Below are 26,807 nucleotides of genomic sequence, written 5' to 3'. Positions count from 1 at the left end.
AACGGGGCGGTACAGATTTTTATTACATCAAACCATTCCCGCCCAAATAAGCAAAACGATCCCCCAAAACCGCCAAAAACGAGACGGGATAGGGTGGCTAACCGCAGGGCGGGTCAAATTGCCATCCCTAGCACTGATACCACCCTGTAGCCTTTTGACTATTTAATAAGAAAATATATTTACAAATAAAACAAGGCTATTTTATCAATATGATAGCTGCATAGAAATCAGATTACACATGACTTCTTTGTATAGATATGGTTGAAGATTTATCATATTCTAACCAATTTATTTATTTATTTTATTTATTAGTATTTATTTTAAAAAAACTACAAGATAGAAGACAAGTTTGAATTAAATTCTAACAGTTCCATCAGCTGAAGCTCAAGTATGGTCTTCATTTCGTTCCAATTGCAGATCCGGCACAGCTTCCCCTGAATGGATATCAAACAAAAGTCAGTTGTGAATCCACCCATAAGAGACAGTATACTCCACATAATCCACTTATTATTACCTTAATGTGAACTTAGAATTATTACAAACCAAAAAGGCTCATAAGTCAGAATCATAAAGCAATATTTTATTTGTAAAATATTCAATGAAGAAATGTTTTATGATAACAGCAGAACTAATTATTATTCAAATTTATTCCACATAATGCAATTTTTATTACCTTAAAGTACACTTGAAACTTTAATTGATAATTTACTTGTATAATATGCAATGAAGAAACGTCTTTGTGGTAACAGCAAACCTGATTATATTACTCAAATTTATTAAAATATCTCGAGGTGTTATGAGAGAAAATATGAACGCGTATCACCAGGAAGCCGGAGCTGGCATTCCTTTAGTGACCGTCCCAAACATGTAATAATGGCATTCTTTAGTGACCGTCCCAAACATGTAATAATTTTGAAACTTCAAAGAGTTGAATACCCTACAGGAAGAAGTGAAGGACCACTCAGAATGCTGCTTACTGAGACTAAACATCATTTTATTACTCAAATTTATTAAAATATCTCGAGGTGTTTGTATTTCTAACAGTCAGAAAATCATACATACTCAACATATTTATGGGAGAAATATCTCAAGTCTGTTGGTTTGACTAAAGATTCTATGATGTTCATCGATCTCCTTTTATTTGGACCTTGGACCAGCAAATTTGGGAGGTGAAAATTCTGAACATGATCAAGGCAGAATTAAGGCCCGCTTCTATTTAGTAGAATATATCACACCTGTGTAAAGTTGGAGAGATGCAAACTGGGGACAAGTTAAAATCATCAGGGGATGGTACAATCTCAAGGATCAGAAATATTGATTGCACCAATACAAGAACATATGATTCGTGTTAGAGGAACTACTACAAATGCAAATGACAGGCCTACAAAGGGTCAACACTAGATGTCGGCAAAGTCATGACAATCCATTTTTTTAACAACAGAAACGGAGCTAGAGAGAGCTGATGGCAAAGAAAAATTCATTTAGCCCACACAAATTTGGGACAGAGACTTTTCCGAGTTGAGTTGGTGAACCATTAAAAACCAACGAAACTGGCAATCATCTCCAAAGAATGTAAAATCCAATTTTGAAACATGAAAACTTGGCTAAAGGGCAACACTTGATGCATTCTTTGACATGGCAAATGCGAAAGAATGTGTAATTACACAAGAAGGAGCTACAAAGTTAAATGGGGAAGAAATAATGGACTCAAGTTTGGCAAGTGCTCTATCTATCAAAAAAAAAAAAAAGTTCGGCAAGTGCTCTGTCAGCTCTGCTAGACAAGACAATCCATTTTTTTAACAACAGAAACGGAGCTAGAGAGAGCTGATGGCAAAGAAAAATTCATTTAGCCCACACAAATTTGGGACAGAGACTTTTCCGAGTTGAGTTGGTGAACCATTAAAAACCAACGAAACTGGCAATCATCTCCAAAGAATGTAAAATCCAATTTTGAAACATGAAAACTTGGCTAAAGGGCAACACTTGATGCATTCTTTGACATGGCAAATGCGAAAGAATGTGGAATTACACAAGAAGGAGCTACAAAGTTAAATGGGGAAGAAATAATGGACTCAAGTTTGGCAAGTGCTCTATCTATCAAAAAAAAAAAAAAAGTTCGGCAAGTGCTCTGTCAGCTCTGCTAGACAACCGCACCCTTTCCTAGGAATTCAGTGTGTTACACATGTAGCCTTCTTTATGGGCTTGGCTGAGGTAAAAAGATGGGAAGGGAAGTAGTTGTAATTTCAGATCACTACTCCCAAGACTAATCATTAGGGGAAATATCATCTTTTGGCATCTCTGATTTTTTTCTAAAAAAACCAAATTACAAGAGATTATAAAATTGGAGGCATGGATGACATTTCACATCCGTTAAGTGATGGAAAGATGACGGGTGTCAGTGTTACTTTTTTGCAAATTTTTAATCTACCTGCAATAAAGGTAAACCTCGTAATTTACCCTTTTATTGCTAATAATCCGGTTTTTCATGAGCACAACAAGCATATTGAGGTGGATTGTCATTTTATTCAAGATTTGCTGATGTGGAACCAGACTGTTACTCTTTATATTTGCTCTAAAGACCAACTAGGTGATGTTCTTACGAAGCCGCTTGGTCGTCCTGTTTTTCAACGCATGTGTTCGGTGTTCCAAGCTGGGTATGTTTAATTTGTATGCCTCCAGCTTGAGGGGGTGTTACAGAGTTTGGTTTGTTTTTTCTTTTATTCATTAAGGGCATTATTGTCTTTACGTCTACTTTATATATAATAGGTGAGGTGTGTGGGAAAACCCTAACTTTTAACTCACCTTTCACAGAACATTCTTATCTCTCTCTTCTCTTCTTCTTCTTCTCTACTTTTAAAAACCCTAATTTCTTCAATCTTAACTTGAGCATTTAAAGGTGTATAAAATTCTGGAGGATTATGGAGTATCATGGAGTATCGTAGAGTTTGTAAATATCTATGATATTTAACTGGAGAGTTATAAAGGATCTTCACCATTCGTAATAATGCGTTTTAGCTGATGATTTGGGAGGTGAATGCCTATATAAAGTGTGTAACTTTCATTAGTAAAGAGCCCTAAGTTTTGCAAGTGCTTTGTCAGCTCTGTAAGGCAACCACACCACCTCTGGGAATTCATATAGTCTTCTTTATGAAAATAAAAAAGAGACTTTTACCATGCATTCTCTTGACGAATCGTTCAAACTCCATTAAGTTGTGACTGTCCATGAGATCTGGGCCGAGCCTCAGGTAGGTAAAAGTAGATAAATGCTTCCCATCTGGATCATTGAGCGGTTTGGCGTTTTCCAGTATCTTATTGTAGGCTTCTCTATCATAGCAAGGAAGAGCATTCTCACTTGCAACTGGTATGCTAACATCCCATGCAGCATTCAACACCTGAAGTGTGTGAACAACATTCACAAGTAAAGCAAATGAGTAATAGCATATTCATATTCTTTATTCAAACATCGATTATGTGATCCTAATCTAGAAGAATACAAGTCAATAGAATTGTTTGTTGTAAAAAGTGGATAAAACATCAATAAAAATAGGTTGGCATAGCTTTGGGTAGGAAAACTGATCAATCAAGATAGTAGAAGATAGTTTTAAACTAGTAAGCTTGATTATAATCTGAACCTGAGCAAAACCCAGTTGACCTAGTCAACTGAATTTGGACCGCAACTGGAGCAGGATTTTTGAATCAAACCAGCTCCATTAGACAACCTATTTTCAATGCAACCATTCTTTAAATTTGGTTGCACCAAATACATAATTAATTTTCAAAAAAGAAAGCCCTATTGACCATGGAAAAATTCATGCATCCAGGTTATCATAACAAAATTCGTAGTTTCTTACTTGCCAAACTAGTCCCTCAGGGTCTGCCAGTGCCTCTGGAAAGCCCTCATGTTGGTCCAACGTGCGCAACTCAACACATGTGAAATTTAGAGCAGCCCCATGCTTCTTTAACATTGCAGCAATTGGAGCGTAGCCATCGCGATGGCCTCGGTTGTAAAACCCAGCAGTCAATTCAGCAGCATGGCTGGCTGTTTTGTACCACCAATGAATACCAGATAGCTGCTCATCATTCAAAAAGGATTAAAAACAATAATTTGATTGAAAATTTCATTGTGCTCGATAAATTCACCTTTCTCAGACTCCTAAAAGCTGACTCACCTTTGCAGCAATGCAAGTACCTTCAAAAGCCAAATTTGCCAGAGCAAGTACCCGGTCACCATGATCAACAAGAACTTGAGAGTACCATTTAAGGAAGAACCTGCCATAGTAGCTATCATAATCACCTCCATCGCAAAAGAACCTGGTTTCATGTGGTCTGGAATTGTAAGAACCAGCATTATGTGGTCCTCTACCCCAAAGCGAGTGTCCCCTAGCTTCTGCGGCCTTCTTCAGTCTCTTCAACAAGTACTGATCATAACACTGCCAATGCAAAAAAGAGTTTGTGTAAATGCATCAAAGAATCACAAAGTATAGATGGAAATGACGCAGCAAAGGTGCTAAATGCTAATGTGGCAGATTCAACTATCAAATCATTGTTAAAAGATCAAATCCCTTTCCATAATGGCCCCAAGTCAACATGTCCTCGAGTCAAAGATATTTGTCAATAATTCAGAATGTACCTGGAATTCACCAATACCAGGATATTTCCAGCCATGAATTGCAGGATAAGAAGGGTATCGTAGCTCCCCACAAGGACCCAGTCCAATTTCAATCTCAGATATCACTCCATCCTCAAAGAACTCATCAAATTCAACCCGAAAACTTTTCATGTAGTCATAGTAAACCTACATCATAAAAAAAGAAGTAAATAACACATCAGATGATAAATAATTCATTAGTTAAGCTGTGCATAAAAAAAGAAACAACTTTTTGAACGAGTACTTCAAGAATGAAAGATGGTGAAATAAAGTTCAAAATTTTAAATCAAAATACTTTCAAACCTGAGTTTCAAAAACTTAAAGTGGAAGGTGTAGTTCAGTAGGCATGGCTTATTACTAGCAAAATATGGTGAATGACTAGCCCAAAAAGTCTGTGACTACTGCAAAGAAGTAATCGGCAAAGATCATGTGGAGCTGTAAGACGGCTGGCTAATGTATGTTCCAAATAAAAAAGGCAACATAAAACAACTTAAAAATCATTACAGAATGCAATACCTCAGAAGCAGTTCGGCCTCTTAAAACCCGTTCTTTGTCAATTCCCCAAGTGAGGCATTCAGTATTATGCCTTCTTTCTCTATCTGTGAAATATATGTCAGGATTGGTTTGACCAATTTCTCTCACCCATTGAGGTAGTGGAATATAAACATCATCACCAACATTGCCTCCACATTCATGAAATGACATGACAACCTGTGCCGTTTTTTTCCCAAAAAAAAAAAAGGGAGAAGAAGAAATAATTGGCAATCAATCAAGATTGCAGTTTCAAAAAATTAGCAAAAACAACTATATTCTAATGAAGACATGCTATGTTATACACTACTATCAGGTTATAAATGTTGCTCCAATAGTAATTGGACTTCTACACATTCATGCAACTTAAGAATACCAATTCAGCATACTGCAGTCAAAATTGGCTGCCAATCACGTATGCCATCTAACAAGATCAGGCTTTTGATATTCATCACTGTTCCCCCCCACCCATTAAACCACATTTTTTAACTTCAATAAAGTTTGAAGTTAAAAAATTCTCAACTACTAGCATCCAATCAATTGACTGGGGATCTAGAAAATAGGGTCTATAGAGCTACAAAACATATCAAGGAAGATGCTGGACTTCCTAAAGATCTGAAATATGCATCTATTCCTAATTGTTTATGATATGATGACGATCAATGTCAGTTGACTCAGTTCAGCACTTCAGATATAGGTAAAATGAAACATGCCACCTTTTTCCAAAGACAATATTGCATTAGCAATACAGAATTGCCTGTCTACAAAGATATACAAGATCCCGCAGAAAACAACAAGAGGGCAAAAAGAACACTACAATAAACAAGGACATGTTCTGAAAATGTCTGACAGAGGAAGTCCTTTAAATTCAGATATACAAGAGCATCAATAAGCCAGCACATTCAAATTTAAGTAAACGTAAAAGAAAGCCATAATTTTGAGGATACAACATCAACCATGTCCATCCCTATTTTCAAATCCTTAATATTCTATTGTGTCTCTCCCGCTAAACTATCAAAGAATACAAATAATGAAAATCTCTACCGAGTCCCTTAGAGCACAAAGCTTTGACACTATATCTATCCACAAGCTTCCGAAGTCCTAATAGACAAAGGCATAACCATGACAAAGTTGACAAACCAAATCTCCTTAGAATGAGGAACCAAATCTCAAACTTAGAGAGCCATGGATGAATAATATACTAGTAAATTCAGATCTGACATAGAAGAACGTAAAATATGGGAATTGTCATTTTCTAGAAATAAGGTTGTTAGATAATTAGAGAGTCAAAAGTCAAACACTTGTCCAAAAATAACTTAGTAAATCAAGAATCCACTTTAACAAGTAGCAGAGATTCCTGGTTTTGAGGGAATATAGCCCCATCTGGATCCATAAAGGATAAGAAACAAAACTTCAATGGAAAAACTCATGACAATAACACCATCTTCTTACATAAACCTGTTGCCAGAGGCTTATTTGTTATCTTATGTGTAATTTAGTGACCTAGCAATATCAGACCCTTACTTCCTAAAGGGAGGTCAAGGGTTCAAGCCTCAGTGGAGGCATGTGTGTGTGAGTACCAACTGTGAAAAAAAAAAGAATGTGGTGGAAGGATGAAAGTATTTCTTTCATTCTTCCTTTCTTCCCCATCTCTCTCTCTTTTTCTCTCCTCCACCTCCTCCTCTTCTTCATCCTCTTCTACTTTACTCTTGTTTTGATCATCTCTTAAAGTCGACAAAACGACCCTGCCCCAATCTCAAGAAAAACAATGCACCAACAAACTATGATACGTATTTTCATCTTTTAAGTCCTGAAATTCAACAAAAAGGAGAAGACTGAATAATTTCATGAGACCTTTTGGAGAAGTTTAAGTAATCATAATCCAGTCTTACAGTCTTATCCATAGCAAACATGTGGAAATCATATTTACTTTTTATGGTCTCACAAGTAATGAAGTATAAAAAGGCCATTACCCAGGGTGTTGGAAGGGATGACAGGAGGCAGACCTAACATTTTGGCATAAATTTGCACAAACTGGCTACTGACATATTCAGACCCATGCTGTCACCCTATGAAGCACCGACATGCCTGGGATAGCCAACATACCAGTGTCGGACATGTGTCAGACACAAACACGCGTGTCGGAGGCTTGGACACGCGTCCGACACTCCTCAGCCGTCCGGACACACCGTCACACATATGAAGATGAACACAGAGAGGCAATTAGTTCCATAGTCCTAATATATTTTGTTTGTGTGTGGTGTGCGCATATAGACATATATCTAAATTACACATATATAAATATACATATACACATTTAAAGAGAGATAAATCTAAAACTTGTGAAGAGATGAAGGGATGATAGAGAATCTGCTGGGAGAGAGGGAGCCGTGTACGAAGGAGAGAGATAGAGACGGAGGGGATGAGAAAGAAACAACAGGAACATCAAAAACGTTGAGAATGTGCATGAAGGCTCACTGGACTGGTAGATGAAGACACTGCATTGCAGTAGTGTGGATCGATATGATCAAGAACTCTGATGATTTTACCTTTTTAGTTTGTAGTTGTAATTCTTAGTCAATTGTCAACCATCTAGAATTATCTAGCACAATCCATTGGGCTATGATTAGTTGATTCAGGGCATGGACTTTGTTTTGCCTATGATATGTTTTCTTTTGGGCCTCCGGGCCTTGACACTCCAGCCCAAGCTGTAGCATTTGTAATTACCTTTATCTTTATGAGTATTTATGACAAGTTGAAAAAGAAATTAATTTTTTTATATATAATAAAATAATTATCTTATTAATTAATTGCCGTGTCCGTGCCCGTGCTTCATATCTGTCACCTTTGCTACCATTACACCAAATAAAATAAAAGGCAGAATCCAATCTCAATGAAGATGTGAGGATAACATCAGTAGCTTTTCTATAGGCCTATCTCCGAGTAGATCAGAATAATTTTTTTTTATTCATTGCGAAATTGGATCTGATGCAGAAAGTGATAGTGTAATGCACAAGCTGTAAGGTGGACTATAAGCCACACTCATCATCACTTTCTTTCTTAGGAATAGAAGATCTACCATAAGAATTTTACCAAAAGGATAGAACGAGTTAAATGGATCCTTTCTGCCAGTTCCTCCCCAACTTTTACAGTTTGGACTTGGGAGTGATTATAATAGAGCTGGGCCAATAGGATTTCCAAAAGATTGAAGCTCTCATATCCCAATCCTATAAGCTATTAACGTCTATGAGAGGGAAGGGGGGAAAACCCTTCTCAAACTTATATATTATATAATTACTGGCAGTTATATCTTTCTTTACAGCTACTCTTGGCAAAATGATTCTAACAATCCAAATAACCTGAACTTGAACCTCTCATAATGACAACAAAGAAGCTAAAACCTAACTCCAAAAAGATAAGGAAACAAAAATAGATATTTAAAAGAAAAAACAAATTGTTCCATACATTTCCCTTAAACACTAACAATGACAATTAGTATCTGAAAGAAACTCCAACACCACAACCTTTCCACCCTGCCCCGAATCTCCATAGCCATTTCTCCACAAAAAAACTCATAAGCAATGTCAATAATTGAAGAACAAGTACCCCACTTCTTTATCCTCCCATTACATATCTTTTCCAACTCCACTATATGATAACAATACTAAAGGAAAAAATGAAGTCTGGCATTCTTACTTAAGTCATATTTTTCCTTCTTCGGCATAGTTTTAAGTCCTTCCTATATAGACAATGGCAATAAAGAAAAAATAAACCATCGTTTAAGTTTATATCTCTCACTTATAATGATACTCTACAATGTCCTTGAATGATGTATTCTCCATTATTTCTAAATCCACATGCAATTTGAAATCTTCACTTCGAAACAGATCAGTCAAAGAGAGTTTTCCAATCGGTACAGATAAATATCAACTACAATTCTTGTGTGAGAGAAAAACTGTTTATAATTCCAAATGCTATAACATACTTAGCAACGTATGTCTCATTATCTACCAAGAGCTTAGCTCTAATGGAATCTCCTCTACTTTCCAAGTGGAAGGTTGAGGGTTCAAGTTCCCATAAAGGGAAATGTGTGTGTATTTCTTAAAAAGGGGAAAAAGAAAAAAGATAACAATGTTTCATTCTACTTACTTGTAACTTGAGCTTAAGGTCACGCACAATCTGAAAGAGCCTCTTGTAGCCACTCCAGTTATATTGCTGTGGACCATGTGCCTCCACTATCCCCCACCAGCAGTCAACCATAACACCATCAACATTAACTGACTTCAAGATCCTCATCTCGTTTATCAGATCATCTGGATCAACCAACTCACATTCCATATTGATGACACCCAGCTGTCCCCATAAAAAATATATGCAAGACATGACAACATTCAGAGCCATAGAGACAGGAACAATATATGTGCATTAGCACAAGTCAGCACAAAGAAAATCCCAAGAGTGATCTGCATCCCCACCAAGACTAACACAGAGAAAAACATGATGGAGTTTTGACAATGAAAGGGAATCTCTAAAGTAAAATAAGAATTATACATATACATCAACAATAAAATCATATAACTCACTGGTAGCATCACATATACTGGAACATAAGGTGTGTCAGAAAAATCTCGCTCCAGCAACTTTGGAGGCAAGTCCACAACCTATTAAAAAAAAAAAATCAAAAGTTAAGTAAATTGAGATCATCTTAACCAGCAATCACATTGTAGATATGATTCGCAAGCATCATTATAGATCCAGCCAATGATTTAAGGACAATTATTTTGTGTTTGTGAAAACTAGTTCAATTTCAAGCCATTTTTGTGAATGCGAAGATTTGGCAATAGGTATCCGAGAAAACTGCAATTCAAAAGCAATGTATTGGTACATGCAGCATTTCCTCTGAAAATTACATAAATTAATTTCCCGAGTTATACTTGATGCATTTGCTTTGCTTCCAACCAAATGTTCACATAAAAGTGCATCCCCAATCACCATAGCATGACATGTTGCATTCTTTTAGCAGAATAAAAACAATGAAAATGCAACACCTCATGTTATGATGATTGAGGATGCATTTCTAATTCACTGAAATATTCAAATTATAATGGAATAGAACCCACAGTTGAACAGACCATAGTCTACAGATTCTCTATGCCAAAAATGTCCCTGCCAAATTCTTTGGTATCTAGGGTCATTCAAAATGGCTTTGACTGTTAAAGAGACAGATTGAATGATTTAAAATCACACTATCAGCCCTTTATTGATGATGGCAAAGATAGGACATGTATAATCTTAACATGATAGGACTCGCCACTAAATTGGAATCACGCAATATACTTCAACCGGTGATTCAATCACTAAGACTTCATAACTTTTGAACTTTATACAATACACTCAGGTCTCCCAAACTATTAAACAAAATCAGATGGTCCAATATATTTGGCACGGACTAGAACACTAAATTGACAAGGTAAAGTCAAATGGTTTAACAAAATTACATGGCCATCTCATATCTGTTAATTGTAGCCCAACCTTCAGGAGACTGCCATGTAATCTCTTCCCATTCGAGGTCATCAGGATCTGTAGATTTGAAACTTTTGTAAAAACCACCACCATCAAATAAACAAAAATACGCTTAATCGATCAGGACAGCCAAGAGTGAAGATTAATGGCCAAGAGAAGCTGAAGAATAAATAAATCCATATCTCTGATCAAAGTTATCCAGAAAAGGGATACAGAAGACGACTTCGTCCATAGGATTACAATAACATAGATGAAATGGAAAAGTTCGTCTGCAGCGTTCTACGATTGTAGAATGTCTGCTAAGTTAAATATAAAGTTTTCAACATGGCACTAAGACCACTGTTTGGAAGATTAAAAAAACAACAAATGAATGCCTTTATGGAATTAAGGGTGGCACTGATTGAGAAGAATAAATGAGGGTTACCTAAAATTGTCAGGCCCTGAACACATACCAGTTAATGTAAAGAGTGCTTTGACCCATGTTGATAGTGCTAGGTGATGAGAAAAGGAAGCCCATTTGAGTCTGGGTTTAATCCATGAGAAAAGACACAATTGCGTTGAATTAACCAATTAGATGACTTAAAATATAAAACAAACAGAAGAAGACAAATCCATGTTGTTTGACCCAAATTTCTAGTGGGTAAGGCTCGTTGAGTTGAGTTGAAGTTAGGATAATGAACGGGTTGACTACTTTGATTGCTTTTAACCAAATTCTTGACATCCTTCAAACTTCTCCTTGCCTAGACAGTGCCCCTGTCCACTTCTTAATTAAGCAACCAGAGTCTTCTCTTCACTTGAGCAAACCATCTCATATATCTTACACCAATATGTTTTTGTTTTTGCTTTTTTTTATAAGATCTTCTCATTATAATGCTACTCAAAGGTTCTCATGAATGCTTTTGCTTCAAATGCAACAATGTTCCTCCTCAAAATTTTCTCAAGTTTTATTGTACATAACCTTGTAGAGTACTTAATAGATTGAAGATGAGAACAAGAAGAGCATGTACTATGGAAACTCCTCATCGACATAGATGTACCAAAAAAAAAAAAAAAAAAAAACCTTTAAACAATATCTTAACCTCCATGGTCATACTTCAGTGCAAATTCAGACCTCAACTATTTTTTTTGATAAATACCATCCTTAAAAAGCTTCTAATCAGATCCTTAAAAATACAAACAATTGCTAATGTCGCAAATGTATTCAATGCCTGGTAAGTGTTAAATTTCCTTCGCTTACATGGACTTTGTTCAATAATTGTTCTTTCTTTCATCTCACGAACCATCAATTTTTCTTTTTCTTTTTTTTTTTTTTGTTTTTTTTAAAACAAAAATCTAACATGATCTTTAAATGTCATTTTCCATTTTTCTTCTTTTCTTCTATTTTTTATTTTTTGGGCAAGTCAAAGTCTTAGCTTTACTAATTTGTTAACTTCTTCACCATCCATTGATCTAAGTTGCACAAAAGTAACCACCACACACTAAATATAACCTTTTTTTTTTACAAAATTTCTTACCTAAACCTCTCAAATTTTTGTAATTTTTCTGCAATTTAATCACAGACCTAATAACATGCAAATACTTAACAGTTACCACAACTACATAACCCCACTTCTTGCCAATTGCAATGCAAAATAAAAATGTAACACAAGCTCATACTTACACTATTACATAATCATACTTGTCTTAATTACCAAGCACAAACAATTCAAACTTAAAAATTAAAAAAAAAAAAAACACAATTACCAGATCTAACAACAAAACCACGGAATGTCAAGAAAAAGAATTGCACTCCAAGATTTGGAAACAAATTAATAAAAGTAAATATAATTGCATTTTACCTGATTGTCATTAACAGTGTCCATTGAACCATCATCAAGAAGAGGATGATCCTCGGTTCTGTCTTCTCTGTCTCTCAAGATCGCCGAAGTACGAGTCCGAGCTCCAGTATTTACGCCCCGAAAGCAACACGAACGGTAGTACACTGACCTCCGGTGACCGGAAGAGACTCGTGACGAAGCTAGGAAGACCGCCGATGGCACTATCTGTGACAACGACGAAGCCATAGTAGAAGAAAATAGAGTATTGGGAGCCTGAGAGGTCTCACACTGTGAAATGGTTGAGCATTAGAGAGAGTAGCGGGGAAGATATGATTGATCCGAGAGAGTTAATTTCATTTAAAACATTGATGAATATACTTTTTCATTACTTCTTAAAATTGTCTTATTTTTATCACTTCATATGCTTTTGTGCCGATTCAAAAAAAAACTTTCTTTAATTTGAAGTGCACTTAATTTTATTTTATTTATTTTTTAACCGATCCTCAACCTTTTAAGAATGGAGATGGTTGATTTCAAACCAATATCAAAATCATCTAAATAAATAAATTTATTCCTTAAAAAAATATACAATAATACTGCTAATTAAAAGTATATTACATGGCATTTATTATTATTATTATTATTATTATTATTATTAATTTTCCAACATCACATCACGCGCATCAATAACTACTTTTTTGAAATATCTGTTGGGTTGCATTACGATATGCTACCGACACCATCATCACACAGAAGACCACATTAATACCTTTCAAAAAAAAAAACACAAGGAAAAAGAAAAAAGAACACATTACAGAGGACACACCAACACGGCGCCAAAACTAGCTAATACCTTATCTTTTGTTTTTCTCCTACTAGGTCGATTTTGGATTTTTTTCGTTTAGATTTGATCATTTTCTATTTGTTTGGATCTTATGTGGGTTTTTATGTGTCGAAAAATCTTATGGTTGTAGATTTAGAGCGGTTGCCGTACTGATAGCCAGACTTTTCGATTTATCAGGAGCCTGTTTTTTATTTATTTGCTTTGCTTCAAGATTTGTATACCTTTCTTAACTGGCTTTATGCCTCTGTATTGTCATCTTGACTTTCAGCCTTTTTGAACCTTTGAAATATATATATATATATATATATGTGTGTGTGTGTGTTTGATATTCCTTTTGGCCTAGATATTGCAGTGCACATCTCAAATTCAATAAATAAAATAAAATAAAATAAAAAGCAACTACAGGAAGAAACTTCCAAACACCTATGGAACATTTTCTTTAATGGTGTTTCATGGCGGCAAAGAGCTCTTCAGAAAGCGTCTTATCCAGATTCCAACCCCTTCATCCACCGTTTTCTACAACTTCAAATTAAATATGTCTCCAACATTTTGAAAAGAGAAGCTCAACAATTGTGACCAATTTAACAAAATTTTATTTCCATTTCTTGTGAAACTAGTGCACTGAATGTAGGTAGGAGAATTATTAGTAATTGATAATATAGAGATAGTTGAAGGCTTACCTTACAATAACTAATTTATTTGTATTTCAACAAATCTACAAATTTTAATTAAATTCAAATATACTTTCCCTTAATTTAAACTGTTACATTACTGAAGTAAGTAGGCTTCACGCCATTCACAATTTTTATCAACGACAATAGCTACTCGTTGCTTCGAATTCTCCATCTGCATCCTTTCTTTCATTCTTATTAATGGTGGGAGCCCTTGGCTTTGTTACGCCAAATTTGAAATTTCAAGCTTGCCTTACACACCTGCATGCATAAATTTATGTCACGCTGACAAGATAAACAAACAAATAGTGTTTTCATTTTAATATTCCAAAACTGATGATCACTTTCACCTTTGAAACTAGAAACTAGAAACAATTACCTTAGACTGACTTCAGTCCTGGTTCAGATGCCACTGTTGGCAGCCCCATTTCACTTGTTTTTTTTTTTTTTTTAAATCGAATAAGAGAATATACATAAAAATAAAACAGGGCTATTTTATTAATGGAAATCAGATTACATGGCTTCCTTAAATAGACAGAGAGGACAACTAATTGATAAACTAGATAGTTGAAGACTTGTCCTATCATAGCCAATTTTTTTTTTTTTTTGTAATTTAAATTTCATAAATAAATTATAAAAAAAAAACACTATATCTGGCAAAGCTTCCCCTGAATGGATATATCAGGCAAAAGTCAATCAGAATAAGGAAAAACCAAACGTTTGACAAACATTATAAAACTGTACCAACTTCCCACTCAAACAGGAAACCCAAGATTCAACAGCAATAAGATAAAAGCCCTTGCCAAATTTTCAGAGCTAGAATCCAATATCGATCAACATCAGTACTACAATATTATAGTTATAAAAGACAGTATACCCCGCATAATGCACTTTTTATTACCCTTAATGTGAACTTACAACTATAACAAACCAAAAGGCTCAAAATCACAAAGCAATATTTTACTTGTAAAATATGAAATGAATAAATGTCTTATGGTAAGAGCAGAGCTAATTATTATTCGAATTTACTCCACATAATGCACTTTATATTACCTTAATGTACACATAAAACTACTATTATAAACCAAAAGGCTCATAATCATAAACCCATATTTTATGCAATGAAGAAATGTCATATGGTAACTGTACAACTAATTATTACTTAAATTTATTAAATAAGAGAAAATATGAATGCATATCACCAGGAAGAAGGGAAGGATCACTCTGGGTGCAGCTGACCGAGACAAAACACCAGTTTATTCCGAGGAGGGGGTTGTATTTCTCTTGGTCAGAAAATCATACTCAAAATATTTATGGAAGAAACAACTCAAGTCTGTTGGTTTGACTAAAGATTCTATGATGTTCATCAATCTCTTTTCATCTGGGCATTGAACCATCAAATTTGACAGGTGAAAATTCTAAACACGCTCAAGGCAGAAATAATGTCCGCTTCCATTTAATAGAATAGATCACACCTGTGTAAAGTTGGAGAGATGCAAACGGGGACAAGTTAAAATCGTCAAGGGGCGGCAGTACAATCTCAAGGATCAGAAATATTGATTGCACCAATACAAGAACATATGATTCTGTGTTAAAAGGGAACTACTACAAATGCAAATGACAGGCCTAAAAAAATCCTCTCTAGATGAGGGCAAACTCACAACAGATATGGAGCTAGAGACAGCCGATGGCAAAGAAAAATTCATTTAACCCACAAAAATTGGCGACAAAGGCTTTTCCGAGTTGAGTTGGTGAACCATTAAAAACAAACAGAACTGACAATAATCTCCGAAGAATGTAAATCCAATTATGAAAGATGAAAACTTGGCTAAAGGCCAGCCCTTAATGCATTCTTGCCATGACAAATGCAAAAGATGGTGGAATTACGCAACAAGGAGCACAAAGATAAATGGTGAAAGATATTATGGACTCAAGTCCTACAAGTGCTCTGTCAGCTTCTGCAAGGCAACCACACGCACTCTAGGAATTGTGAGCATGTTGCCTTCTTCTTTATGGGCTTGGCCGAAGAGGAAAGACGCGGAGGCCATCTGCCCAAACTTTTATTTGGAGCAGTACAACAGGAAAGATGGGAGGCATGTTATCAAATTAGTATTGTCGTCAATTAAAAAATCATAAACAACAGGCACCAAAGAAAATCCATATATATCAGCAAAGTTTGGGAGAAATGTAAGGGAAAATAAAAGAAAGATTAATTTTACCATGCATTCTCTTGATGAATCGTTCAAACTCCATGAAGTTGTGTCTGTCCGTGAGATCTGGGCTCAGCCTGCGGTAGGTAAAAGCAGATAAATGCCACCCAACTGGATCATTCAGGGGCTTGGCATTTTCCAATATCTTATTATAGTCTTCTCTATCATAGCAAGGAAGAACATTCTCACTTGCAAATGGTATGCTAGCATCCCATGCATCATACAATACCTGAAAAGTAAAGCAAATATAAAACAATTATGAGTCACAGCAGGGATGAGTAATAGCATATCCATAGTCCTTATTCAACACATTCGATTATGTGATCCTAATCTAGTACAATTCAATAGAATTGTTTGTTGTAAAAAGTAAATAGAACATTAATAAAAATAGGAAGGCATAATTAGCTTCGGTTAGAAATACTGATCAATCGTGACCTAGCCAACAAAATTTGGACATAAACTGGAACAGGATTTTTGAATCGAACCTATTTTCAGTGCAACCATTTTTTACATCTTGTTGCACCAAATATATAATTCATTTTCTAAAAAGAATACCCTTTTGACCAAGGCAAATTTATGCATCTAGGTTATCATAACTTAATTCGTAGTTGCTTACCTGCCAAACTAATCCCTTAGGGTCGCTCAGTACCTCTGGAAAGTCCTTACGTTGGTCGAATGTGCGCAGCTCAACACATGTGAAATTTAGAGCAGCCCCGTGCTTCTTTAACATTGCAACAATTGGAGCATAACCATTGCAATTGCATCAGTTGTAAAACCCAGCAGTCAATTCTGGAGCGTGACTAGCTGTTTTGTACCACCAATGAATACCAGGTAGCTGCTCATCAATCAAAAAGGATTACAAAACAACAATTTGATTGAAACTTTCACTGTGTCACCTTTCTCATATAAAACATGACTCACCTTTGCAGCAATGCAAGTGCCTTCAAAAGCCAAATTTGCCAGAGTAAGTACCCGGTCACCATGATCAAGAAGAACTTGGGTGTACCATTTAAGGAAGAACATGCCATAGTAGCTACCATAATCACCTCCGTCGCAAAAGAAGCTGGTTTCATGTGGTCTGGAATTGTAAGAACCAGCATTATTTGGTCCTCTACCCAAAAGGGATTCTCCGCTACCTTCTGCTGCCTTCTTCAGACTTTTCAACAAGTACTGATCGTAACACTGTAAGTGAAAAAAAGAGTGGTGTAAATGCATTAAAGAATCACAAAGTATAGATGGAAATGACACAACAAAGGTGCTCAATGCTAATGGGACAGATTCAACTATCAAAAAACTGTTAAAAGATCAAATCGCTTCCCAAAACGTGAAAACGGCCCCACGTCAAGTCCTTCTAGTGAAAGATATTTGCCACTATTTATTCAGACTGTACCTGGAATTCACCAATACCAGGATATTTCCAACCATGTTTTGCAGGATAAGAAGGGAAACGTAGCTCCCCAGAAGGACCCAATCCAATTTCAATCTCAGATATGACTCCATCCTCAAAGAACTCATCAAATTCAACCCGGAAATTTCTCATGTAGTCAAAGTAAACCTACATCATAACAAAAGAAGTAAATAATACATCAAAAGATAAATAATTTATTAGTTAATTTGTGCATCAAAGAATAAACAACTTTCTGAATGACCACTTCAAGAATGAGAAGATGACGAAATAAAATTCAAATTTTCTAATCAAAATACTTTCAAACCTGAGTTTCAAAAACTTAAAGTGGAAGGTGTAGTTCTGGTTCAGTAGGCATTGCTTATTACTAGCAAAATATGGTGAATGACTCGCCCAAAAAATATGTGGTTACTGCAAAGAAGTAATCAGCAGAGAGCATGTGGAGCTGTAAAATGGTTAACTAATGTATGTTCCAAAGAAAGAAGGTAACATAAAACAGGACAAGGCTACAAATTTTCCGAACTCTGTAGCCTCTTCGGAGACATGAAGAATAGCTACAGCTTAACAATCATTTCAGAATGAAATACCTCAACAGCAGTTCGACCTCTTAAAACCCGTTCTTCGTCAATTCCCCAAGTGAGGCATTCAGTATTATGCCTTCTTTCTCTGTCTGTGAAATATATGTCCGGATTAGTTTGACCAATTTCTCTCACCCATTGAGGCAGTGGAATAAAAGCATCATCACCAACGTTGCCTCCACATTCATGAAATGACATAACAACCTGTGCCATTTTTCAGAAAGAAGAAGAAATAATTGGCAATCAATCAAGATTGGAGTTTCAGAAAAATTAGCAAAAAGAACTATATCCTAATGAAGACATGCTATCAGGCTATAAATGTTGTTCCACTAATAATTGGACTTCTACATGCCACAACCTTTCCACCCTGCCCCAAATCTCCATAGCCATTTCTTAGCAGTGCGCTATTGATAGAGCCCTCGAGCCAGTAGCCTCAGGCACAGTCCTGGATCACCTCATTGGTCAGAGGTCCAAGGGGTCCATTCGTCTACCGGGGAGAAGGCAATGCATATCTTGAGCAAGTACAGAATTGAATTCACAAGAAAACTTGTAACCAATGTCTATAATTGAAGAATAAGGACCCCACTTCTTTATCCTCCCATTACATATCTTTTCCAACTCCACTATATGATACCAATACTAAATCCACATGCAATTTGAAATCTTCACTTCGAAACAGATCGGTCAAAGAGTGTTTTCTAATCAGTAGAGATAAATATCAACTATGATTCTTGTGTGAGAGCAAAACTGTTTATAATTTCAAATGTTATAACTTGCTTAGCAACATATGTCTCATTATCTACCAAGAGCTTGGCTCTAATGGTATCTCCTCTACTCTCCAAGTGGAAGGTTGAGGGTTCAAGTCCCTATAAAGGAAAATGTACGAGTGTGTCTTTCTTATAAAGGGGAAAAAGAAAAAAATATAACAATGTTTCATTCTACTCACCTGTAACTTAAGCTTAAGGTCACGCACAATCTGAAAGAGCCTCCTGTAGCCACTCCAGTTATATTGTTGTGGAGCATGTCCCTCCACTATACCCCACCAACAATCTACCATAACACCATCGACATTAACTGACTTCAAGATCCTCAGCTGGTTTATCAAATCATCTGGATCAACCAACTCACATTCCATACTGATGACATCCTGCTGTTCCCATCAAAAATATATGTAAGACATGACAACATTCAAAACCAGAAGATAGCAACTGAGACATGAACAATATCTGTGGATTAGCACAAGTAAGCACAAAGAAAATCCAAGAGTGATCTACATCCCCACTAAGAAAAAGACTAACACGGAGAAATACAACAAAGAAGCATTGAAAATAAAAGAGAATCCCTAAAGTTAAATAGGAATTATACATATACATCGACGACAATAAAATCATAGAACTCACTGATAGCATCACATATACAGGAACATAAGGTGTGTCAGAAAAATCTCGCTCCTGAAAGTTTGGAGGCAGGTCCACAACCTATAAAAAAGAGCAAAAAGAGGTTCAGAAGTTAAGTAAACTGAGATCATCTTAACAAGCTGTAGATGTGATTCACAATCATCAGTATAGATCCAGCAAATTATTTAAGGACAAAATAATTTGGTCCTGGTGAAAATTAGTTCAATTTCAAGCCATTTTTGTGAATGTGAAGATCCGTCAATAGGTATCCAAGAAAACTATAATTCAAAAGCAATGTCTTGGTACATGCAGCATTTCCTCTCAAAATTACATAAATTAATTTCCCGAGTTACCCTTGATGCATTTGCTTTGCTTCCAACTAAATGTTCCTAATGGGATTTGTGTCTCAAATTCCTATTTTAATTAGGTTTCTATATTATAGTTGTATCGTTTAAGGTAATTTCTTGTTAGACAAGTCTTGAGCTCCAAGGAATTTAATCCTTGTCCAACAAGGAGTTTAGTTTAAAACTCTATAATAGGTACTTAGGTTATGGGTTGAGACTTATGAGATTGATAGAGATGTAGTCCCATGGAGAGTTGATGGGTAGGAGTAGTTTATGGGTTGGTAGAGTAGGAAAAACACTGGTGGAACTGATAGTGAGGGACCAACTCGTGGAGTGGTACATGGTGAATAGACATGTACACGGTGTTGATACTCTCGTGTTGTAATATCTTTAAGAAATCATAGTGGAATCTCTTCTCATCAGTGGATGTAGGCCAGTTTTGGCCAAACCACGTTATATCTTGTTTTTTTGTATGATTGGACCGAGTGTTTTGTGGTTCAAAAATGCAGATTCTTCGGAGCAAGTTCTTTGGCTTGGACAGGGCATTTAGTTTGGACGTCGATAGCCGCCCCCACCTCTTCGCTCGATGTCCTTTCTTGGGAACAGGGGGCATTTCCCCCATATGAGTATACCAGGTAATGCACTTGTCTATAGAGTGCTTTGATCCATGTTGATAAAAGGAAGCCCATATGAGTCTGGGTTTAATCCATGAGAAAACACATGGTTGCGTTGAATTGACCAATGAGATGACTTGATATGAAACAAACACGAGAGGACAGATCCATATTGTTGACCCAAAATTATAGTGGGTAAGGCTTGTTGAGTTGAGCTGAAGTTAGGATAACGAACAGGTTGTCTACTTTGATTGATTTTAACCAAATTCTTGACATCCTTCAAACTTCTCCTTGCCCAGACAGTGCCCCTGTGGCCTGTCCACATCTTAATTAAACAACCACAGTCTCCTTTTCACATGAGCAAACCATCTCATATATCTTACATCAATATATATATATATATATATATATATATATATATATATATATATATTTTAAAATCTTCTCACTACTCAAGTTTCTCATGAATGCATTTGCTTCAAATGCAACCAAATAAACTCCGCTAATCCCAGTCATAAATAGCATGGGCCATCAATGTTAGTCCATCTCTATAACAAATAAATGGAACTAACATGTTCCTCCTCAAAATCTTCTCAAGTTTTATTGTAAATAACCTTGCAGTTTAACTTGATAGATTGAAGATGAGAACAAGGGGAACTCCTCATTAACAAAGATGTACGCACCAAAAAATATATATATGTTAAACAATATCCTAACCTTCATGGTTATGCTTCAGTGCAAATTCAGACCTCAAATATTACCTTAAAGCTTCTAAATTTCACAACTCGGATCCTAAAAAATACAAACAATTGCTAATGTTGCAAGTTTATTCAATGCAATTTCCTCCAGTGGACCCCGTTCAATAATTGCTCTATCTTTTCTTTATATAGAATTATTATTTTTATTATAAAAATCTAACATGATCTTTAAATGTCATTTTCCATTTTTCATCTTTTCTTCTATTTCTTCCTTTCTGGGCAAGTCGCAGTCATCAGTTTATTAATTTGTTAAAAGAAATTCTACATATCACTTCATCATCATCCATTGATCTAAGTTGCACAAAAGTAATCACCACACACTATATAAATTTGCCCTTTCTTTACAAAATTTCTTACCTAAACTTCTCGATTTTTTGTATTCTTCTGAAATTTAATCACCACCATTCACATGCAAGTGCTTAAGAACAATGCACTTTTAGGCTTTGTTTGGATACACGGGAGAGAAAGGAAAGGAAAGGATTACGAGAGAAAGGAAAGGAAATAATAGCTATAATTTATATTAATATTTGGATAGATAGTAGAAAAAAAGAAAGGAAAGCATAATGTTGGGATAAAACAGAGGAGAGAGAAGAAAAAAAAGGAAAGTACACAACTCTACTTTTAGGGCGTTAACACAAGTACACAACTCTACTTCTTGTCAACTGCTATGCAAAATAAAAATGCAACACAACCTCATAGTTACATTAGTACATAACCCTACTTGTTTTAATTACCTAACACAAACAATTCAAGAAACAGCTTTACCACAAACAATTAGACAAGTTGGAGCAAGAAAACCACGGGATGATTTACAACTGCCAAGAAACAAAAGTTGGAAACAAATTAATTGAAGTAAATATAATTGCAGTTTACCAGTTCGTATCGACCCTTCTTCATTGAATCATCAAGAAGAGGCTGATCCTCGCTTCTGTCTTCTCTGCCTCTCAAGATCGCCGAAGTACGAGTCCGACCTCCAGTATTTACCAATACGCCCCGGAAGCAACACGAACGGTAGGCCACTGACCTCCCGTGACCGGAAGAGAGTCGTGAAGAATCTAAGAAGACCGGCGATGGTTCTGTCTGTGACAACCACGAAGCCATAGTAGAAGAAAATAGAGCATTGGAAGTTCTCACAGTCCGAAAGGGTTGAGCGTTCGAAATCACCATTTGTACTTTCTCAAGGCGTTTAGAATTGACAATGCAAAACTTGATCGGTCTTTATTGAAATTTCAATTAATAGAGTTAAACAAGGTTCTTTATAAACTCTTAGGATGTTCATTAGTTTGTTTGGTACGAATTTTTTTTTTTTTTTTTTTTTTTTTTTAAATTTTAATTTGGGTACGAATTCATAAATTAGGAATTCGTATGGCATTGGACCAGATTATATATTAGTTGATTCTGCTAAGAACATATTATATACCATATGTATAATAGTAAGATTTTATCATATATATATATATATATATATATAAGGCGACACGAACCTAATGGGTCAGATAAGTCTAAGTAGCAGTGGACATATGGACAACTATTTTTCCCTTATCTGCATGCAGAAGTCGAGGGAGCTAAGGAATTAATTTTCTAAGAGGACACCACTACCAGATCTCCTATTAAAGGAGGGGTCAGTCAACTCATTAAGCCAACTCGTTAAGGTAACACACAATTTTCAACTAAATTGTTTCTTTTCACTATTTATTGTCAAGTATGGTCGGAGTGCATTCGGCCAATCGTCTTCGATTCGTGTCGTCTTACGAAACTATTTACTGGTCTCTCACTTATACGCGATCCGTTCATAAGGTAGTTGCAAGCTGTTGATTAAAAGGATAGTCAGGAACGTAACTTCAACGTACGAGGTCTCTGGCATATATGCGCTGTAAACTGCAACAGCGATCCGTTGGTAGTTGCAAGTTGTTTACCGTGTAGCATTGTTTTTTAGTAGTGTTGTTTTTTGAATAATATTTTCGGTCCAGTTTCTCATCTAGACAGTTAGGTATTAATAGTTTTTTTTTTTTTTTTTTTTTTTTTAAAGGAGCAGGTGATACTATTAACACAACCATTAAGCTTAGGAATAGAAGCTGCAGATGAAAGTGAAGGGCAACTGTCAAGATTCAACTAGGCCTGTTTAAACACAATAGACCCCCAAAAAAATGAAAAATAATGATTAAAAAAAAATCATTATGCAATGCAGTATTTGGGGAAATACATATACATATCCTCAAGACCAATATATATAGCTTTGAAATGACCTGGGTTGTTGGTGGAATTGGCAGTTTCAGAGGTGGTGACAGTACGAAATATTTGTTAGGATGCTCATATGCAAATTCATCAAATTTCTACATGAACACACATACATCATCAGTAGAAGCACATGCTACATTGTAGAATATAGACTTCATATTTGGTAATTCTTTCCATGCTACTGTGTGATCATTCATATATTTCATTGTTTCGTAGCTTAACTGGAAGAACGTTAGTAAATTATCAACCCATCTGGTTATTCAATGCTCATTCTGCTGATGGAAAAGTATTCTCAAGCTCTTTGCTATCAAATACCAATATATTGCCAAATTTGGCGGGACTGAGCCGATATTGTACATGAACTTGTTGCAGTACAAACACATCATGACTCCTCTACTTCTCATAACACCGATGATGCAAGAGAATGCACATGCGCCAAAATCAAACACCATAAGGTAGAAGATACATTAATGTCTCTAGAGAAACATTCATTGTTTTTGGGGTTTGATAACCATGGGTTCTCCTGTTGACTTTTCAAATGGGCGTGACTTCAGGGTATTAATGGTGGTACACCTAGTCAGTGCTGATTGCTCACCTAGGACTCGAGCTACCATAGGTTGTTAAACAAAATATATTTCTCTCTCTCAATCTCTTCTATGGAGAATCCCTTGTGCTAACTTGGAGCTCCACTCATCCTCTAATCTCAGCATTCTCGACAGACGTGAAATAATTTCCTCAACTTATCAAGAACTGGTATCAACACCTCTCAAGTTCAAACCTGACTTTTCATGGTTTGATAACCATGGGTTCTCCTGATGTTCACATTAGGCTCTGTTAACCAAACAGAGCCTAAATTCTATTAAGTCCAAATACCATAGTGTTATTATGTTACAAGCAAGTTAGACAGCCATTAGGCAATTGTTCAGAATTTCCAACTCTTCAATAAAAACAAGCTACCAATAAAAGAGGAATATTTCCTGTAAACAATACAAAGTTATGCTGGTAGAACCAATTGGCATAAGTCTAGATGGTATGATCTCTCTTCCGTTAAGGGAAGATTGAGTGTCCGCACTGTCCGGGCCCTATTAAGGGTAATATTGTAGTTGTGTGCGTGTTTGCTTGAACTTTCAGAAAAGGGAAAAAAATAGCGACATGCCCTTAGAACACCGACAGATTAATCAATTATCATCTGATTTTTTGACTGATGGTGCAATTAGTGTACTTCATAATACTTTGTGTCAGAATCATAATCACATATTAATCTAAGCAAGTTGGTTAAAGAAAAAAAAAAAAGTTGGCTAAAGAAACTTTCAGACAGTTGACCATGTGCCCCAAACTGATAGAGTATTTTATTTGAATTGAATCAGCAAAATAGTAACAAGTTGCCAAACATTAACCACTGTTTGTTTGGTAATTGAATTCTTTAAGCCACAAAGGGATGTTAGTCAAATTGTTACGAAAGCAGCACCACCTTTTATCTTCTACATTCACACACACGACACACACACACTCTTACGCACATGCATATGGTGAAATACCCAGCCAAAGTTCATATACACAGAGACACATTATGACACATTATAATGCAAGACGGACCAGACGGAGTCTCATTGTTGCTTTAGAATGTATTTTCAAGCATTTCACCTCAATTAGGTAACACTTGTTCTGATATTTCATGTCTATACATTAGCTTTGCATCTAAGAAGATAAAAGATCAGAAAAAACATTTCTAAAAAACAAAAAAGTAACAAACATAGAATAAGAAAATATATGCAATTAACTTACCAAAAATAATAATAATAGTAATAATAAATAAAAGAAGTTGTTACATGCAATTCTAGAGTAGGCCATCCCTAATATATATCCATTATTATACATCACACATGTACAATACATACAATACAATAATAAAAGGAATTCCAAAATACAAGCTAGAAAATTCAATTCAAAGTGTACAACCATTTTAATATTAACTAACAACATGCATTTCAAAGCTTGCCAGCTCAACAAACCCCAATTCCTAGCTCAATCTGATCTCTGTTTTCATCTTTCATTGAAACAGAATAAAGAGTAATAAGCAATAACTTAAAAATATCACATTCCTAACAGAACAAAAACCACTTACCAGAGGTTAAATTTGAGGCTCAATCCCAGCGAAATCTTTAACTGTAAACTTAACCTTCTCAAACTTGCCTTTCTCATTGCTCATTCTGAATTTCAAATAATCCGAGCAAGCAAACGGCTTATAAAGTCTCATTTTTCCTTCTCCAACCACGTCCTCGGGTGCCATAATCACTTTCTCATCCTCAAAGCACCAAAAGAAAGCTAGAGAAAAACGGTTTACCAGTTGCTTCAAAACAACTCGATGTTCGGAAGACCTTAGTTTTTCATTGCTCCAAGCTTGCAGCATATCACCTATATTCACCACCAGCCCCCCTTCACATAGGGCAATGTCCATCCACTTCCCGTCATTCGATCTCACTTGGAGACCGCCTATTTCATCTGGATACACAATTGTTACACAGCTCATATCGGTATGCATCCCGAGACCCTCAACTTCTTCTTCCAAACTCTTTGGAGGTGAGTAGTTAATTATCCTTAAATAACCATGGCAACTTTCAAATTGAGAATCATGGTATTTCTTCTCAAAACCATCACCCAAGCTCATCAATAGAAACTTCACAATTCTCTTTGATAGCTCTGTCATTTTGTTCCCATATTCTTCCAATGATTCACTGAAAAAAGAAAAACACACACACACACACACAAATAAAGAATATTATAAGCAAAATAAAAAGCATATTGAGCACAAGGTGATTAAGTACGAAGACTACCTGAATTCAGAATTGTTTTGCTCAAAGAGAACATCTGCAGAAGTCTGAGCGGATGCAAAGAAGTCCGGTCCAGACACTCTAAGGCTCTCGAAAAAAGGAGAGGCAATGAAATGAGGAGTGTAAGTTTTAATCGAGGAGAAAGGACCGAGTTTAAGCTTGGTTTCGGAACTGATGCTGAAGAGGTGTTGAGAGAGAGAATGAATTTTGTCGTAAAGATCTCTCGAGATTCCATGATTGATGATGTGGAAGAAGCCCCATTCTTTGCAGGCTTCAGCTAGAGAGGATAAAGAAGTAGGGTTCATTGGTTGAGAAATATCTACTACAGGGAATTGTATGGATGTCTCACATTCATGCACCATTTTTCTAAGCATAACAGAATCATTTGGTTTGTCCAT

The 26,807-nt window shown here is 35.9% G+C and overlaps 2 protein-coding genes and 1 pseudogene across 2 annotated transcripts; all 3 read right to left on the bottom strand.

Annotated features, from left to right (window-relative positions):
• Positions 1–178: 178 nt before the first annotated feature.
• On the bottom strand, positions 179–13,031 carry LOC132299009 (beta-amylase 2, chloroplastic). Its single transcript, XM_059795429.1, has 9 exons — positions 12,541–13,031; positions 9,763–9,840; positions 9,329–9,532; positions 5,165–5,359; positions 4,631–4,795; positions 4,170–4,430; positions 3,852–4,070; positions 3,173–3,392; positions 179–434 (listed from the first exon to the last, which is right to left on the bottom strand). Exons 1-9 carry the CDS (start codon positions 12,763–12,765, stop codon positions 385–387), a joined length of 1,617 nt encoding a protein of 538 aa, XP_059651412.1. The 5' UTR covers positions 12,766–13,031; the 3' UTR covers positions 179–384.
• A 668-nt stretch (positions 13,032–13,699) lies between these two features.
• LOC132300933 (beta-amylase 2, chloroplastic-like) lies at positions 13,700–22,833 on the bottom strand (annotated as a pseudogene).
• A 2,876-nt stretch (positions 22,834–25,709) lies between these two features.
• LOC132300932 (gibberellin 20-oxidase-like protein) lies at positions 25,710–26,807 on the bottom strand. The gene is made up of 2 exons (XM_059798238.1): positions 26,413–26,807; positions 25,710–26,313 (listed from the first exon to the last, which is right to left on the bottom strand). Exons 1-2 carry the CDS (start codon positions 26,805–26,807, stop codon positions 25,710–25,712), a joined length of 999 nt encoding a protein of 332 aa, XP_059654221.1.

This window comes from Cornus florida, unplaced genomic scaffold (genome assembly GCF_030987335.1).
Source record: "Cornus florida cultivar Cherokee Brave unplaced genomic scaffold, ASM3098733v1 CherokeeBrave_3.0.0_Hap2_Chr03, whole genome shotgun sequence".
Taxonomy (NCBI): Eukaryota; Viridiplantae; Streptophyta; class Magnoliopsida; order Cornales; family Cornaceae; genus Cornus; species Cornus florida.
Note: the sequence above shows the minus strand (reverse complement) of the source record. Positions and strands in the feature narration are given on the sequence as shown.

Coding starts and splice junctions, on each gene's coding strand:
- LOC132299009 (XM_059795429.1), bottom strand. CDS start 12,765: ATGGCTTCGTCGTTGTCACAGATAGTGCCATCGGCGGTCTTCCTAGCT. Junction 5,360..9,328: donor ACCTTAAGCTCAAGTTACAA/GTAAGTAGAATG, acceptor AAAACGGCACAG/GTTGTCATGTCATTTCATGA. Junction 4,071..4,169: donor GTACTTGCATTGCTGCAAAG/GTGAGTCAGCTT, acceptor AATGATGAGCAG/CTATCTGGTATTCATTGGTG.
- LOC132300932 (XM_059798238.1), bottom strand. CDS start 26,807: ATGGACAAACCAAATGATTCTGTTATGCTTAGAAAAATGGTGCATGAA. Junction 26,314..26,412: donor CAAAACAATTCTGAATTCAG/GTAGTCTTCGTA, acceptor TTCTTTTTTCAG/TGAATCATTGGAAGAATATG.